This window comes from Solanum dulcamara, chromosome 8 (assembly GCF_947179165.1).
Source record: "Solanum dulcamara chromosome 8, daSolDulc1.2, whole genome shotgun sequence".
NCBI classification, from domain to species: domain Eukaryota; kingdom Viridiplantae; phylum Streptophyta; class Magnoliopsida; order Solanales; family Solanaceae; genus Solanum; species Solanum dulcamara.
The window spans coordinates 3,780,632-3,796,725 of record NC_077244.1 but is presented as its reverse complement, the minus strand read 5'-3'; the positions used below and the strand labels follow the sequence as shown (position 1 = coordinate 3,796,725).

Here is a 16,094-nt window from a genome sequence, read left to right as displayed (position 1 = left end):
TAAAATTTTTCAAAAAGCACACCAAATAAAGATTGAAGTCCATATATTAGGGCACGCCGAGTAGAGCAACACTCACACATCCATTAGCCATTGAAGATGAAGAGAATTTCTCTGCGAAATGGCAATGCTATTCCCTTTATCTCTTTCTTCCCTAATTCACATTCTGCTTCCGCAATTTTAGGAAAGGGTAAAGTTGGGTTAAACAGCAAAGTAAAGAGTTTAGATGATGCTGTGAATCTCTTCAATCAAATGGTTAGAATGAAACCTCTTCCTTCACTTGTCCATTTCTCTAAATTGTTTAAGAATATGATAAGTATGAAGTATTACACTGCTGTCCTTTCTCTTTTTCGAGAAATGCAGAAATTGGGTATCCCAATTGATGGGTTCATATTGACTGGTGTGATTAATAGTTATTGTCTGATGCATCGTTCTGATTGTGCATTTTCGGTGTTACCCATTTACTTGAAGAGTGCCATTCCATTTGATGTTGTTACCTTTAACACCCTATTAAGAGGAATCTTTGCTGAAAATAAGGTTAAAGATGCAGTTGAATTGTTCAAAAAATTGGTGAGAGAGAAGATTTGTGAGCCCAACGAAGTCATGTATGGAACCGTCATGAATGGGCTTAGCAAAAGGGGGCATACTGAAAAAACTCTAAGTTTGCTCCGTTTAATGGAACAAGGGAACACTAAGCCCAACATATATATCTACACCATTGCTGTTGATGCCCTTTGCAAAGATGGAAACTTAGATGCTGCTATCACTCTTTTGAATGAGATGAAGCAGAGAGGTATTCCTCCAAATGTAGTCACATATAGTTCATTAATTGATGGTTTGTGTAGGATTGGTCAGTGGGGAAGGGTTAAGATTATGTTATCTGAGATGGTGAACCTTAATATTTATCCAAATGTGCTCACCTTCAGCATACTTACTGATGGACTATGCAAAGAAGGGAAAGTTGAAGATGCGGAGGATGTAATGAAACACATGGTCGAAAAGGGTGTAGAGCCTAATATAATCACCTATAATGCGATAATGGATGGATATTGTTTGCGTGGTCAAGTGGATAGTGCGAGGAGAATTTTTGATACCATGATAGATAAGGGCATTGAGCCTAGCATTTTTAGCTATAACATACTAATAAACGGATACTGTAAGAAAAAGAATTTGGCTAAGGCCATGCAATTGTTTTATGAAATTTCTCAAAAGGGATCAAAACCTGATATTGTTACCTACAATACTATCTTGCAAGGTCTGTTTGAAGTTGGAAGAACTGGTGATGCAAAACAAATTTACGTTGAGATGCTATCTGCGGGGACCAAGCCTGATATATACACTCATCTCATTTTGCTCAATGGTTATTTTAAGTGCGGACTTGTTGAAGAAGCTATGTCACTCTTTAATAAGTTAGAAAGAAGTGGAGAATATACTAATAATGCATTTTATAGTGTTGTCATTAACGGATTGTGCAAAAATGGTAAACTTGACGAAGCGCGTGCTGTTTTTGAGAAGCTTTCTTTTATTGGAATGCTCCCAGATGTGAGAACATACACCGTAATGATACTTGGATTTTGTCTTGAAGGGTTGTTTGATGAAGCTAAAGATATTCTAAGAAAAATGGAAGACAACGGTTGTGCTCCAGACAATGTCACTTATAATGTTATTGTCCAAGGATTTCTCAAGTGCAACAAAATTAATGAAATGGCATCTTTTATGAAGGAAATGGCTGGAAGGGGCTTCTCATTTGATGCAACTACAGCTGGTTTTTTGGTAGACGTTGTAAGGGAGAATTCTTCTGTCCTTGACATGATACCAGAGCTTCAATCGAAAAATAAGAAGTGAACATTTCTTTTGTTTGGTTCATTTGGCTACGCTATCACTGTGATACAGCTTCCTTTTTATCCCTGCAAAAGAAATGGCGTCCAATGCATTTGCCAAATGTGATGGCAATTAGAACATCGCTTGAGCTTTCCAGACATCAGTTTTGATTTGAGAAAAAATGGTGACATACTCATTCTCTTAAAAAAGAAATAATGGTAAGTTCCCTTTTGTGTACACATTATAAGTCTAGTAATATCATTTTCAGTGCTATTTTGTATCTTCAGAAACATCGAAATATTCATGCTTCTGAGTAAACCCTCCCAAAGAAAAAAAAATATCTATTAATATTTTCTTTTGCCGATTTCTCCAGCATTGCTTGTAAATCAAGCAGCAAATTTGTTGGCATAAAACTGGGCCAAGATATATCCTAATAGATCCTGCTTTTGGTTTTTGAGGCTTAAGATAGCTTACATAGTGTGTAGATCTGCTCTTAGTTAGCTCAGATTAGCTCATCTGCCTAAGACTAACGTAAAATTGAGTGATGATATTTTCTTATATTGTCTAGTATGAAATTCTATTGTATTGGAGCTCATTTCCCATTCAGCGTACTTACAGTTAGTCCAGATTGTCTTACCTGGAGGGTTGATTTTGTAATCTAGAACACCTAGTTCTACGAACAGCTTCATCCTATGGAAGCAAATCGAAACAAAATTTTCCTTTGAGACTGATGTGTCCAAACACTTATCTGCTCTCTGTAATTCTTTCATACAGCAGCATTCAGAAAATCAAGATGAATAGCTTGAGTCTGCTATATTTTTGGTGTAAACAAGATTTGGTGGGGGAGGTAGAAGGTTTAGTGGACTTTATAGCTCAATTGTAAAGTTTTTGCCCAGTTTTTGCCTTTTGAAATTACCCCCCGGGGGCTGTAAATCCCACCTGATCAGGTTTTGCTGTTGAGTTTTGATGTGAATATAAAGTTACCTTTTTCCAAAAAAAATAAAATATTCTTTCATACAGTTAGTGGTGTTATTTAAGATTTGAGTCTTTACTATGCTTTTGTGACAATCTTGCTGTCGTTTTCATTTCTTGTGCCATCATATCAAGTTCCATCATTGTAGTTCTGTTATCTTAACTTGATACTTTGACATCTGACTTTAAACTTAAGAGAAATATCAGTGAAAGAATTGTTGACTACGATTTGTTTAAACTATTGTTATGATTTCTCTGAGTGGAAGTGATGTCTGTTGTGAAATGTTATATGTGATACATCTAAGACTAATTCCTAACTTAGCGCGTTCAATTACGGACTTGTTGAAGAAGCTATGTAACTCTTTAATAAGTTGGAAACAAAGACAGAAAATATTGATATTGTACCTTACAATATTATCATTAATGGATTGTGTAAAAATGGTGAACTCGATAAAGCTCATGCTATTTTTGAGAAGCTTTATTCAATGGGATTGCTTCCGGATGCAATAACATACAATACAATGATAACTGGATTTTGTCTAAAAGGGTTGTTAGATGAAGCTAAAGATATGCTTAGAAAAATGGAGGGGAACAATTGTCTTCCAAACAATGTCACTTACAATGTTATTGTGCAAGGATATCTTAGGTGCAGGAAAATAAATGAAATGGTAACTTTTTTGAAGGAAATGACTGGAAGGGGCTTCTCATTTGATGCAACTACAGCAAAGTTACTGGTAAGCTCTATAAGTGAGAATCCTTCCGTCCTTGACATGATACCAGAGCTTCATGCGAAAAACAAGAAGTGAATATTTCTTTCGCTTGGTTTATTCGGCTATGTTATAACTTTGATACAATTTTGGTTTGTCACTTCACATGAAAAGGAATCCAATGCAATTGTGGAAGATGAAAAATGAAAATCAAAACGTTGCTTGGGTTTTCATGCTGGCTTATCGAGGAGGTACATCACTTCTGATATTTTGATTGTTTTTCCACTAATCTTTATCTTGAAAATCTGGTATTACTGGTCTCTTGATATGATAAATAGTGTGAGTTACCCTTATGTGTACACATTATAAGTTTAGGAATAGCATTTCCAATGCTATTTGTTATCTTCTGTATTGTCATTTTCTATCTATTTGAGGAGTAGTATATCTCAGATAGGCATTCCATTAAATGATGTCAATTTAATTAATGTGTGGTTTGCAGAACAGGTTCATCACGGTCACGCCTGAAACTGAAGTTCTGAAAGTGAAGCAACTGATGATAGGTACTACTTTCTGCTTCATTTCTTTTTTGAATGCCCTTTTTTAGTGTATTTGCTTTATACACAATAAGATTTGCAATAATGTACTATATGATGGACTTGAGGAGTAACATATGATATACAAACAATTTAAGTCACGCCAAAAAGAAAAGAGAGTATACAAGAACAACAATTTTGAAAGAACAAATTTTGGAATACTTAGCAAGACTACTGGTTTTTAACTTTAAAGCACACAAAATGAAGAAAAAAAGGGGGAAACTTGACAAGAGTACTTATTCGCCACAACAGAGTTGTCTGAGGATTATTTATCTTTGCCCTCTAAGGCTGATGTACTGGCAAAGAAAATTGTATCTCGTATTCCTTACACGCCCTCTGCAAAGAAAATTACACTGGTTGAAGAAATCGGAATAAAAGAAGAAGAGAACTTACTCCATTTTATGTGACACTCTTTTTCTTTTTAGCATGTTTTTAATAGTACAATGCCTTTCTATAATTGAAAATAAGTTAATTATAAATTTCTCATTTTACCTTTAATGACATGCTTTTTATAGCCACAAATATGACATGGCATGTTTAAGACTAGAAGTACCTTCCTTTTTCAAACTCGGTGTCCAGTCAAACTCTAACTCATAAAGTTAAATGGAATATGTAATAAGTTCCGTCTATACTTACATATTTCCCAAGGTAAGAGCGCTCACTATTTTTCACGCATGGTGCTTAAATAACGAGATATTATTCAGGTCAATGACCTGAAGCTCGTCCCCTCCCCTAATATCTTCAGCATATTCCTTAATATTCTTAGCGGAATATTCAAGTTTAGGGCTCTCTACAAGTCTTTCAATTTTAATGAATAAATATCGCCGAAACTAGGCAGAATCTCCTCAAGCTTACGACATCCCCACTGTACTAATTTCTGACGCAAGGGAAAGGATTCCTCCCCAACCTCCCACTTGGCAAGAGTCAGTTGGCTCATATTAAACAAAATTGAGATTCATAAAGGTGTCTTCCTCCCCCGTGTTCCATTTTTCTCCCTGGATAATTGAGTCAACAAGGGTCAGCTCTTCAAGGTTGGGCAGTCTCCCTATTGTTGATAGTGAATTGGATGTCATAGGAAAGTCAGACGAACACAAATTTTTCAAACTCAATGGGAAGTGAAAATCCCATGGCTGATTTGTCTCTACACTGTCATTTGTGTTTGAACTTATAAACCTACTGTAAGCGATTCTAGTTCATTACAGACATCCAATTTTGGGAACCAATATCGGTCTGTTGAATAATCCCATGCTTTCTTGAGACTCAATTGAAGATTGGAAAACCCTTTGAAAATATCTTCTGTATCTTTTGAATAGGAAACCACAAGTTTATCTAAACATCTCAAGTTCTCTAACTTTGTATCCTCTGCTAACAGTATTGGTTCATCTGTATCCATATCCAAAAAAGAACAAGCACTCAAGTATACGTGAAAGTCATGCACAAACAACTTTTCATTTCTTGCTTTTCTCAAACAGAAGTCTTGAAGTTGGAAAGTCGGGTATTTACTTATCTCGTTGAAAAGAACTACCAAGCTACTGGAAATTAAATTATCCAAATAAAAGTCCATCACTTCTTCCACATTCCTCATCTTGGTCTTTTCCTCAGCACACCGTACCATTTTCAAAACATTGACTGAATTTTCTCTGTCCTTCTGGAAAGATGCAAGGTATAGAAAGCATGGCTTTTGGTGATGTTGTAAATGGTCATAACTTAATTCTATAATCTTCATCACTTCCACTTCACTATTGAAAATGAAGGAACTCGAAATTATTTTGAACTTCAAGCCACACAAGTCTTTTTCTTTTCCAAACCTGCAATGACTCCAGCAATCAGATCAGCCACCAAAGGAAGACGATGAATTTTGGGCTATTTTCTTTTCCAACACCCAATAGTTCATCAGGGCAACTCTCTTTTCCAGATGTCCTTTTCTCTAATAACTTCAAACTTTCATCTGGTCTGAGCAATTGAAGGTGAAGTCATGTGTTGATTTCCATGCAAAGCCACTTTCTTTTCTCGAGTAGTAAAAATAAATTCTACTACCTTTTCAACGTCTGGAAAAGGTCTTGTTAACTCATCCCCTGTTGTGGTATCCCACAAGTCATCTAAGACAATAAGATACCACTTTCCATACAGTTGTTTCCGTAACTTATCATCAACATCAATATTCTCACTCAATTTTGAACCAATCCAGTAACTTGATTAAAAAATTTATTCAACAACTCCTAAAATATTCTTGGTCGATTGTGCACCATGCGTGAATGTCGAAATGACTAGAAACTGATTTATCTGAAACTGATTTATCATTGTATACTTTGTACGCCAAAGTAGTTTTACCCGAACCCGGCATACCAGCGATCGTAATAATATCTAGATCTGCCGGTCCACTCGTGAGCTTCCTCATTATCCAATTTGTCTCCTCCTCAAAAACTACAATTATGTAACTCACAATTTGCTGCAGGAATCTCAGTGAACTGGACTTGGGAGAATGTGAATTGGAAGACTTCAGTGGCCATTGGCTTTAGTCATTTTCCTGATAGCTCCATGCACACTGCTTTTGTCACTTAACATTCCTTGTTCGGCTTCTGGGGTCAGCTTCTCAGCTTTGGAGCGTCTAGTTTCTCGCTCTCCTCATTTAAGCACTCTTCGGCTCAATTGTGCTGTGTCCATCGAGAAACTTCCATAGCTACTTTGCCATGCCTCCCAGTTGGTTGAATATGGTACCGGATCCTCACTGCTGACATACAGGCTGATGTTCCTGAAGTTTCTTAAACGTATCTCAAGCTTTTTCAGGCTGCAATCAACTCCAAAGCTTAAGTGAGGTTTGGGAGGCCATGCCAGCCTACTATTTATCCAGTCCACTCCAAACTCACCTCTTTGAATTTAAGCTATGCTGCCATTCAAATACCTGGTCTTGGCAAGCTCATCAGTGAGTGTCACAATTTGCAGCAGTTGTGGGTAGGTTCTAGTTTGTGTTTTACTTTTGTATAGATTTGTGTGTTTTAACATTCGAGACTCGATACATTAACTGCATTTGTGATAAAATAGAAATGTTGTTCATGGTTATCATCCTAATACCTTCTGAGCATGTTGTCTAGTTGTCAAAGCAGAAGTCTCTAAGAGAAGAACAATAATCCTAACTTATTTATTGTTATGCTGATTCTGAAAACTGCCAGGGATAAATAAACAGCATAGATAAGCTTCGGTGTATACTGAATAACGTAGCTGAACGATTAATGTCGAGTAATTTCTCTGAATTATTTGCTGGTCAGCCATATGGAGAATAACTTACTGTTGCATAGTTGTTGTTATCTGGATTAAAGACTTCTCAGTTATTTGATTTTTGATCCTACACTTTGACAATGAGGCTCTGTTGTCCAATACTTCAAAGTTGGAGACAATGCGATCCCTTTTGGTGTGTAATTGTGCAGTAAGTTTTGAAGTATGTAAGCTGCTAGCTCAAAAGTTACCAAGGCTTAATGTTGAAGTTATAGAGGGGAGGGGTCATCTGGATACGAGGCCAGAAAGTTGCCCTGTGTATCCTATTTTGTATCAGTTTTAACTTTCTCTAGCGACTTGTCATGTACTTCTGGGCATGTATGGTTAATCTTTGGTTGTAATTTTCTTTGAAGATTAATGTGAATCAAGACATTCATTTAACCTTGCAACATGTTGACTTGATTCTTCCTTGATGTTCGTTGCATTCGGCCATTTTACATACTCGTACATTCCATGTACTGACGCCATTTGGCCTGCATCGTTTCATGATGCAGAGACAAGTACTAGAGATCATCAACCGGCGCTCTGTTGAAGATCCGCATACACTCCCAGCTAGTTGGTGAGTCCTCCTAGTTTCCGGAGGATGTTGAACTTTCTTGTATAGTTTTTTTTGTTGTCGTTTCCTTGTTTTGATTGTTGGTAGTCATGGACTTGTCATTGACACCTCTTAGACTTTGATAGAGGCTTCATAGACTGGAGTGTGGGGAGGTCGAACTGTTATTTTGAGGAGTCTTATTATATTGTTTTTGTTGGGTTGTAAATGTTTGGTCTTCGACCCCCATATATGAACAGTATTTCATTAATTGAGTTTTTCCGCTAAGTGAATGTGATTGAATGAATGTGTGACTGGACCAGGTGGTTCGCTCGGAGGTCAGAAATGGCCTTCGAGTGCCGGCCACGCCTAGGGTACCCTCCCGGGGCGTGACAGATATAGAGAAAAAAATTTAAATATTTATCTTGAATTTTAAATAATTTAATTATTTTAAGGAATATATTCCCTTTGTTTTTATTTACTTGTCAAAGTTTGATTTGTTAAAATTAATAAGTAAAAAAGGAAATTAAATTAAAAAATATTTGATAAATAAATAGAAACGTAGCAAATATATTTTTCTTACAAATATGTAAAAAGATTTGATACAAAATAAAAGGTATCAAATTCAGTGCCTTTTAAATTTAGATTACATCAATTTGAAAAGAATTCCAACCACACTTGTCCGACTATGAGCTTAAAAGATGCTGATAGTATTCCAAGCGGTGCATGTATGATTGCGGCTTCTTACATAGTCCTTAAATTTTTTAGTTATAACAAATATTATTTTATTTATTTGATGTGATACATGGTCGGTATAAAAAAAAATTAGAAATATTATTTTATTTGTTTGACCTAAATAATAGTACAGTATCAGTATACTTTCTATGCTATGATGTTTATGTCATTCTCTATTTATTTTTCTTTACATTCACACTAATAATAAAAGTAAAACACTAAATGGGATTCCATTTGCAGTGTCCTAAGTCTAAACAAGAATATGATTTAGACGGGACCAATCACATACATTTCAACTCAATCTGACTCAGAGTACTAGCAAGACCTATATGGGAGTTTCTCTTACTCGACAACCATCACTTATGAGCCAGTGAAAGTACAACAAACCGACGTTGTTGCCGCGTCCGTTCATACTTTGCCAAGGTATGAACGAATCAACCAATCATGGATCCAATCCAATCAGGTCCTATAATGTCAGGACAAACATCTCGGGGAAGCATCCGATTTTAACGGTTCCATCCCCCCTACGTTTGGCGACGCAGTTATTGGGTTCGAGTATGGACTATACTCTTTCCCAATTCGGTGCTCGATACTCCTCCCAAGACCCAATGCTTATAAAACTCCATCCAATCAACTCAATCAAATCATATCAACAAGTCTCATTACAACCTTGTCAACTCATCAACTCTATCACAATCAAATCTCTTCCAATCATACCATCCGATCAATCTCAATCATATCTTCAAAAAAAGATTAAATACACATTTATAGCAACATATAGATATAATCAATCATTTCCTCCATCCATTTGAGAAAATCTTTGAGACTCATCATAACTTCAAGACTTTAAATCGACATTTTATAATAGGCAACATTTTAAAGAAAATAACATCCTTTGTCAAAATCTACATAAAAAAAATCAATAAAACATATTTAAAAACTCATCTTCATCAACTCATACTCACATAAAGGCTCATTTTAGGGACTTCTTAGCTCAATAACATCAACACATATAGAATCAAATAAATAGGGGACAAAACTCATTCAAACATAAACCATACCAAGAAACTCCATTTTCGTGAACATCTAACCTCAAAGCAAGAGTAGCGCACATGGGTGGACTCATCCCATGTTTTAGATAGCCTTACATACCTTAGTGAAGACTTGAAGAAAACCTTGATGTTGGGTCTTCAATGCAAGACTCAAATCTTGAAGCTCTTGGACTCTTTTTGTTGGAAATGGAGAAGAAGGAGAAGAGAGAGAGAGAGAAGCTCCTAGGGATTTTAGAGAGAGAGTGAGGCTGAAAAATGTGTTCCCAAAAGACCAAGGGTAATACATATATAATTTGGGTAAGTTCCCAAATTGCCCCTCCTCAAAAGTTCTGAAAATTAGGCAAAAATGCACCTGGCGCAATAGTGGCGCATCGCGCCATTATAGTGCCAGGATGATTACGCCTAAAACCTGCACATCTCGTAGTGGCGCGCTGCTCCAAGGACCAAACTATTGAGGCACATTCTTGGCGCGATAGTGGCGCGTCGCGCCCTTACAGCGCCAAGGCCATATTTTCTGGGTTCTGTAAATTGGCTTGAAAAACCCTACACACCTTTTAGTGGCGCGCCGCGCCAGGGGCCAAACTACTGAGGTGTGTTCCTAGCGCGATAGTGGCGCATCGCGCCACTGCGGCGCCAAGCCCAGTTTTCCAGCAATTGCAACCTAGGCCTGAAAATCCCTTTCGTGCTAGTTCGTCTTAAGATCGTCATATCTTTCGACTCCGAATTCCAAAAATTATATTCTTGGTGGCGTTGGAAAGAAGACTCAACGACCTTTAATTTGATGGGTTGTGGACCACCCAGATTGTCGTCTTTCAAAAGATAGGGTTGTTAGAAGTCAACCCCTTATGCGAACTCCTCCTTAAACTTAGCCACGGCGAATCTTTTGGATTTAATTTGGTCCTAGGGGTCCCTTATGACCCCACATTACCTCTAACGCTGCCAAATTTCTCAACGACTCATCTTACCTATGCAAATGCCCCTCAATACTCAGGTTTGACCCTACCCGAATACAAGAAAGGTCCGAATCTTGGGGAAATATTTTGAGGGGTATTACATTATCTCCCCCTTGGGATCATTCATCCTCGAATGACGAGTAACCAAGAATAAACTCGGGGTACAAATCACAAATCAAATCTTAGCCATTCAATCAATCAAATTCTCAAACAATTACCAATCAAACTCAAAATACACAAATGAATTCAAGTCAAGGAAATGGACATTACTTTCAACATTCTCATCGGCAGGCACGAATAGATGTGGATATTTAGATTTCATGTCTTTCTCCGCTTCCCATGTGGCTTCCTCAACAAATTGGTTCCTCCACAGTACTTTGACTGAGGAGACCTCTTTGTTCCTCAATTTGCGAATTTAGCGATCAAGAATTTGGACCGGGACCTCTTCATAAGATAAGTTATCCTTAATTCCAACGCTATCAATAGGGACTACCAACGAGGGATCACCCAAGCACTTTTTCAACATCGAAACGTGGAACACCGGATGAATAGAGGCTAGCTCTGAGGGTAACTCCAACTCATAGGCAACACTCCCAATCCGCCTCGAAATCTAGTAAGGACCAATATATTGAGGACTGAGCTTCCCTTTCCTTCCAAACCTCATGACACCCTTCATGGGTGACACTTTCAAGTATACCCAATCACCCACCTCAAACTCTAAGTCTCTCCTCCTCACGTCGGTGTAAGATTTTTGGCGGCTTTGGGCTGTCTTTAGCCTCTCTTGAATGACTCGCACCTTCTCCATGGCTTGATGGACAAAATCGGGCCCAATCAACTCGATTTCACCAACTTCAAACCACCCAATGGGTGATCTACACCTCCTCCCATACAACGCTTCATAAGGAGCCATTTGAATGCTTGCATGATAGCTATTGTTATATGTAAACTCTATGAGAGGTAAGTGATCATTGTAATTTCCCTTGAAGTCAAGCACACACGCCCTCAACATATCTTCTAATGTCTGGATGGTGCGCTCTGCTTGGCCATCTGTTTGGGGATGAAAGGCTGTACTCAAGTTCACCTTCGAACCTAATCCTTTTTGAAAGGATTTCCAAAATTGGGAAGTGAATTGAGCTCCTCTGTCTGAGATAATAGACAAGGGAACCCCATGCAGTTTGACGATCTCTTGAATATACAAATTTGCATAATCCTCTGCGGTGTCAGTAGTCTTCATCTTCAAGAAGTGAGATGATTTCATCATCCTATCCACAATTACCCAAATCGAATCATGTTTCCTTCGGGACTTCAGCAATCCAGCGATAAAGTCCATGTTGATCATCTCCCACTTCCATTCCAGAATTTCTATGTTTTGGGCTAAACCACATGGCCTTTGATGCTCAACCTTCACCTGTTGGTAATTCGAGCACTTGGAAACAAATTCTACAATATCTCTCTTCATCCCACTCCACCAATAGATTTCCCTCAAATCATGATACATTTTTGTGGAGCCCGGATAAATAGAGTACCTAGAACTATGCACTTCGGCCATAATGTGATGGCAATTGGAACATCGCTTGAGCTTTCCAGACATCAGTTTTGATTTGAGAAAAAATGGTGACCATACTGATTTTCTTAAAAAGAAATAATGGTAAATTCCCTTTTGTACCCATTATAAGTATAGTAATATCATTTTCAGTGTTATTTGGTATCTTCAGAAACATCAAAATATTCATGTTTCTGAGTAAACCCTCCCAAAGAAAAGAAATATCTGTTATATTTTCTTTTTGCCGATTTCACCAGCATTATTTGTAATTGTCTTTCATCTTTCTAGGTTTACCCTTTTTAATGATTTTCACATTATTTAGTGTATGTTAATTTATCTGCAGGTTGATTCAGGGCAAGTTGCTAGTACCGGAATGGTTGCACCGAGTTACAACAAGCTTTGTTTATGATGACATCCTTCAGAAGGAAACCATTTGTTATTATTTTTTCCGAGAATCTACCTTGATTTCTTGCAGGCTAGTGTTGGTCTTGACACTTTTACTATGTGCATTTCCATTAGTTTTGCAGTTTCCTGTTGGCTTGGAAATATTTTTTCCTAGTTTCTAACTTGGTGGTCTGATCTTGTGTAACTGTACTATTTGCTACAACTGTGCACAATCTAGTGAAAAATGAAAGCTCTAAATTTAAGGCAGATAATTGGTGGTCTTTTGTAGAGAATCATATCTCTGCGTGTGTTTCTCTGGAATGGCTAAAGTGCTGGTATAAATGGCATCAAGAAGATGCAGGTTAGATAGTTACAAAAGTAGTGAGATTGTAAGCTCATTTACAAGTGTCCTATGCAATGGATTTATCAGTATAATATCATTTTTAGTGCTATTTAGTTATCTTCAGGTATTTTTATTATTGTTGTTATCAGGTATTATCATTTTCTATTTTTTCTTAGAATCAATAACAATTGATTTTAACTTACAAATTGCTACCAGAATAATCTTCTTGCTGGTTTCTGAAGTCGTAGTTACATCATTGGCAAACCGTAAATGGAATGCTAGAACTGGCAAGATCAACCCAATCCTTACCAAGGGGTGATTCATTAAAGGAGAACTTTGGTTGCATGGACGTAGATGTAATGTTAAAATTGTTCCATGATCATGTCTCCACATGTTAGCTTCATCATAGTTGTCTTTATTTTTTTTAATGACGGTGGTGTTCGGGCCCACCTGTGTACCTTCTACTATTCATCAAGTACATGCTACCTCCCACCAACACAAGTATCGGGTATCTTTGACTACCAGATATATTCAGTTGTCTATGAAATATTGAATCTTTTGGACAATTTAAGCTAGGAGTAACAGATATCTATTTCGTTCTAAGTTTAGTTTATCACGTGACGTGATCATATTCTGTCACAAATTTAACCTCGTGTAAAGCACGTACACTTAACACGCATGTATTCCTTAGCTACTGAGCTTCAAAACAACCCGTAGTCTTACTTCGAAGTAGGAGCTGATTGAACTCAAGTATTAAAATGAGTCAAATTAGATTTTCTGACTATGAAACTTTAGAGTTTATATTATTGATTGAAGAAAAAATTGTAATAATACTAGTTGAGAAGTTAGATTATGGTGTAGTTTAAATTTTGAATAGTTAAATAAATTTGAATTCTTGAAAGTTGTATCGAATAATTTTCAAGTGGAATTTTGTCGAACATTTCAAAATGTCCTAATAGTTCGATTTTACACTAAGATTCTTCCCAAACTGTTTCTTTAGAAATTTGTCTGGTACTTTTAGGTACAATGCCAAACTGTGACAGAGGGAATTGAAACCTTGAAGCCATGGAATTTCAATATCTCATATGACAAGTTAGTCATTGCATCTGGAGCAGAAGCTTTGACATTTGGAATTAAGGGTGTAAACGAGCACGCTACATTTCTTCGTGAAGTTTACCATAGTCAGGAAATACGGAGGAAACTACTTCTAAATCTCATGCTGTCTGATGTCCCTGGTATATGTTGTTTCTATTTATAGTTTCAATATAATGTTAAGTTCACGTACGATCACTGAACTTCACCTCTTATTATATAGTAAACTCATACCAACTATTTGTTGATCATACTAAAGTAAATGAAACTACGTGTGAAGTGCTGAAAAAATACAAATGATCGGAACATACAGATGCAAAGCCTCATGTGGCAAGTGACGTGTTGTTTGTAATTTTTGAGCAATTCACTATAGTTTGATTACTTTACTGTAAAAAAAAGTAGTTTTGTGACTTTACTGTTATATTGGATGAAGTTATGTTATGATCTGATGTAAAAGTTTAACCGAACAATGTGATATCGAAAGTATATTACGGACCAATTTCTTTTCACTTTTGGTCATGGATGAGGCAGGAGTTACTGAGGAAGAAAAGCGTCGACTATTACACTGTGTTGTAGTTGGAGGTGGTGCAACAGGAGTTGAGTTCAGTGGCGAAGTTAGTGACTTTATCCTAAAGATATTCTCATGTCAAAGATATTCTCATGTCAAAGACTACATTCACGTCATGTTGATTGAGGCAAACTTATTGTCTCAATTTCTATAATTATTATGTCTGTAGCAGTGTTTGAGTCTTGAAAAAACTTGAAAATGCTGCTTATATTTGATTAAGCTCCGTGTCCTTAATTGATAGGCAAATGAGATATTGTCCTCCTTTGATGATCGTTTATGTGTATATGCAACCAAACAGTTGACTAAGGTGAGATACTGATCGAATATCCGTGTAATTTTCTGTTATTGTGCTATATATGTTGAAGTATATATTACGACACAGTTACTTTGTCACAGAGTGCACTCACAGATTGAGACTCTCTTGTTATTAGATCATAATAACTAGCTAAAGTTGGATTTCCAGTTGTAACTTCTAGTTTCGGGTGTCAATAGTAGCATAGAGGCTTAATTGTTCTTATTCTTATGTATCACAATATACATGTTTTTAATGCTGCCTTTAGCAGAAAAACTGACTTAATGGACAAAATAAGCGATGAGCAAGAATCTGTTCTTGAACTCTAGAGAACATGCGGAAAGAGGTTCATCTGAGCTATTGGGAAAGAATATAGAGCCATAGAGGGGTTGTCTTAATATGACAAGTGAAGCCAGTTTCCATTTGTTTTGTGTCCAGTGAAGACAAAGGAATATATCTTGGAACCGCTTACATTCTAGAAGCTGAACGTGCATCAGAAACTGTAAGAAATCCAAAAGAGATAATGGTCAAAAACACACATAAGTATCACTTTTTTGCGAATTTTCTACCTAATTTATCACGCGTTTGCGTTTCCTACCTGATCTATCACCAACTATTTATCAAAACACACCTTTACGTCCATATATAAGTTGTTTGTGATGATTGCAGTCTTATCATTTTTCAACTGTATTTCTTGTTGGGTGTGCGAACAAAGTCCCACATTTGATACCTCAAAAGAAAAAGGAGCTACTTATAAGGTGTTAGATACTCTTAATGATGTGAGACCTTTTGAGGAAAACCGTACGGGCTTGGTCCAAAGGGGAAAATATCATACACCATATTAGGAGTATTCTTAGACAATTTTAGCCCAACAGTTCAAAACATGATATGTTGGTCATTAAAACTCATAACTAGCAAAGAAGCAACCACAACAACATTCCCAGTATAGTCCCACAAAGTGGGGTCTAGGAAGGGTAGAGTAGAGTGTATGCAGACCTTACCGCTACCTTAGAAGTAGAGATGTTGTTTTCGAAATAACTAGTAATTAGTAGGTGCCATTTACATGATTTGTCAGTTTTCAGTCAGGAGTTCATCTTGTACGAGGCCTCGTCCAAGATGTGCAACCGGAGAAGATAATTCTTAGTGATGGCACAGATGTCCCCTATGGTATGTTAGTGTGGTCTACTGGTGTTGGCCCTTCACCTTTTGTCAACTCACTTGATATACCAAAAGCTAA

At 37.0% G+C, this 16,094-nt stretch overlaps 1 protein-coding gene and 1 pseudogene across 2 annotated transcripts; one reads left to right on the top strand and one right to left on the bottom strand.

Moving 5' to 3' along the window:
* The first annotated feature begins 57 nt into the window (after positions 1-57).
* Positions 58-3,708, top strand: LOC129899261 (putative pentatricopeptide repeat-containing protein At1g12700, mitochondrial). Of its 2 annotated transcripts, XM_055974149.1 has the most exons (3): positions 58-2,036; positions 3,474-3,524; positions 3,672-3,708. In XM_055974149.1, exon 1 carries the CDS (start codon positions 97-99, stop codon positions 1,840-1,842), a length of 1,746 nt encoding a protein of 581 aa, XP_055830124.1. In that variant the 5' UTR covers positions 58-96; the 3' UTR covers positions 1,843-2,036; positions 3,474-3,524; positions 3,672-3,708. The 2 variants fall into 2 exon arrangements, with proteins under 2 accessions (XP_055830124.1, XP_055830126.1); XM_055974151.1 differs by lacking the exon at positions 3,672-3,708 and having other exon boundaries at positions 3,437-3,515.
* Positions 3,709-4,835: 1,127 nt separating this feature from the next.
* LOC129899262 (putative late blight resistance protein homolog R1A-3) lies at positions 4,836-6,530 on the bottom strand (annotated as a pseudogene).
* Positions 6,531-16,094: the final 9,564 nt, after the last annotated feature.

Excerpts from the sequence above, each read along its gene's own strand:
- LOC129899261 (XM_055974149.1), top strand. The coding sequence starts at position 97 with ATGAAGAGAATTTCTCTGCGAAATGGCAATGCTATTCCCTTTATCTCT.